Source organism: Octodon degus, unplaced genomic scaffold (genome assembly GCF_000260255.1).
Source record: "Octodon degus isolate 3935 unplaced genomic scaffold, OctDeg1.0 scaffold00023, whole genome shotgun sequence".
In the NCBI taxonomy this organism is placed as follows: Eukaryota; Metazoa; Chordata; class Mammalia; order Rodentia; family Octodontidae; genus Octodon; species Octodon degus.
The window spans coordinates 14,822,581-14,824,351 of NW_004524599.1; the positions used below are offsets into that span (position 1 = coordinate 14,822,581).

At 58.9% G+C, this 1,771-nt stretch overlaps 1 protein-coding gene across 10 annotated transcripts in view; it reads right to left on the reverse strand.

Annotated features, from left to right (window-relative positions):
- Prpf4b (pre-mRNA processing factor 4B) overlaps positions 1–370 on the reverse strand; it is a 34,216-nt gene extending 33,846 nt beyond the window's left edge. For all 10 annotated transcript variants that reach the window (XR_002820505.1, XR_002820508.1, XR_002820507.1 and 7 more), the window contains exon 1: positions 187–370. Coding sequence is in view for 1 of the 10 variants with exons in the window: in XM_004628387.3 (XP_004628444.2) it covers positions 187–338 (152 nt within the window). In the remaining 9 variants the exon portion in view is untranslated. The remainder of the gene's footprint in view (positions 1–186) is intronic.
- Between the last annotated feature and the right edge of the window lie 1,401 nt (positions 371–1,771).

Consider the following 1,771-nt stretch of genomic DNA (forward strand, 5'->3'; position numbering starts at 1 on the left):
CGCGTAGGCCCGGCCGCGCCGGCGAGGCTGCAGGCCCGCTCCGCACGCCTCTCACCCGCTACGCAGCGCGCGGGGACGCAAAGTTTGGGTCCCCCGTTAGGCCCGAACTTTCCCGCCGTGCGTGCAGTCCCCCCGCTTTCCACCCGCCGCGGCCCCAGGCCCCGGCCCACGGCAGGCGCGACTTACTCCGGCGGCTCCCGCAGCGCCTGGGTCTCCGCGGCGGCCATCTTGAACTTCCTGACTTCGCGGCGGCGACGGCGGCGGCGGCGGCGGCGCCGGCAGCCCTGACGGTAGTACCCAGTGGAAGTGGGGAAGGAGGGAAAGGGGCCGGCGCGCATGTGCACGGCGGCGCAGGCGACGCGAGGCCGAGTGCGCGCCGACAATCCGGAAGTAAAACCTTATTGCGGGGCGGCGGAGCGTCATGACGTAACTTCCGGGGCGGGCGGTGCCTGCCGTTGCTAATTGCGAGCGGCGGTCCTGGTTTGACGATGTTATCGAGCGTTTGAGCATGCTTTGCTGGTTTACTCTAGTTCCAGCGTTCGGGAGGCTGAAGCAGATCACGAGTTCGAGGCTTGGGGTACATAGGGAACTCAAGGCCAGCCAGCCTGAACTGCACACTGAGACCCCCTATCAGAAAAAAAAAAAAAAAGCAAAATTGAGCATTTAAAAACTCAAACAAATATTGAGCACTTAGATCATGAAGCTTGATGGGGAGGGTAGCAAGGGCAGAGGAATATGCATATAGTGGCAAATTGATGTTTCTTAGCTTCTTGCTGCTTGCTTCGTGGAGAGGTAGGCCGGTCTCAATTTCTTGAACCAGGATATTATCCCCAGTTTCCCTCTGGTATGGGGAGGTCACACTTTATAGAAAGGAGAAGTGGGGAGAAAATAGGCGCACAAGTTGATCAGGTGTGATGTCAGATTGCAACTAAAGCCAAATAAAGACCTGCACAACGCAGTTTGAAAAGCGCATGGTAAATTGTGGCAGTGGCACACGCCTGTAATGCCACCACTGGGGGCTGAGACCAGAGGATCACAAGTTCGAACTCAGCCTGGGGCAATTTAGCAATTTGGAGAGACTTCTCAAAAAGGGAGCTGCTGAGATGTAGCTCAGAGTGCAGTCCTTGAGTGCGAGACTCTGAAAAACAACAACAACAACAACAACAACAACAATCTGCTAGCAAAAATTTATTCGAATTCTTTGCCAAATTCGCTTGCACAGTATTCCAGTTTGGCACGTGAAATAGGAAGTTTTCAGGGACTACTCAAGGACTATTCAGGGACTGTTTTGTGTTGTAGTTTTGGGAGAGTGGGGTTTCTTGAAGGCAGAGTTAAAAGGAAGTAAAAATAACCGACTTCATCAGTTTAATCATTAACTAAACGTTTACAGAGTGATGAACGTAGGCCCCCATCTCACTTTGTGGCTTCCGGCACTCGGGAAGCTTTGGACCGGAACGTCGCCCAGGCCAGTGCGGCTCGGAGGACCCGAGCGGAAGGGACCGCGCGGGGCAGGGCTCTCCCGGAAGTCGGGGACGCGCGCCTGCGTACCCGGGACGGCGCGCTGGGTCCGCGCCCGAGCCCGCCGCAGCCGCGGTGGCAGCTCCTCCCGCCGCCCGAACGCGGCGTCCCTGCGCCCCGAGCACGCCCGCCGCGCTCCCAGAGACGCCGCTGCCCGAGCTGCGCGCCGGGCAGGGAGCGAGTAGAGCGCAGAGCCCGCCCGCGTCGCCGTTGCGCGTGTCCGTGCCGCGCGGAGGTCCAGGTCGCGGGACTG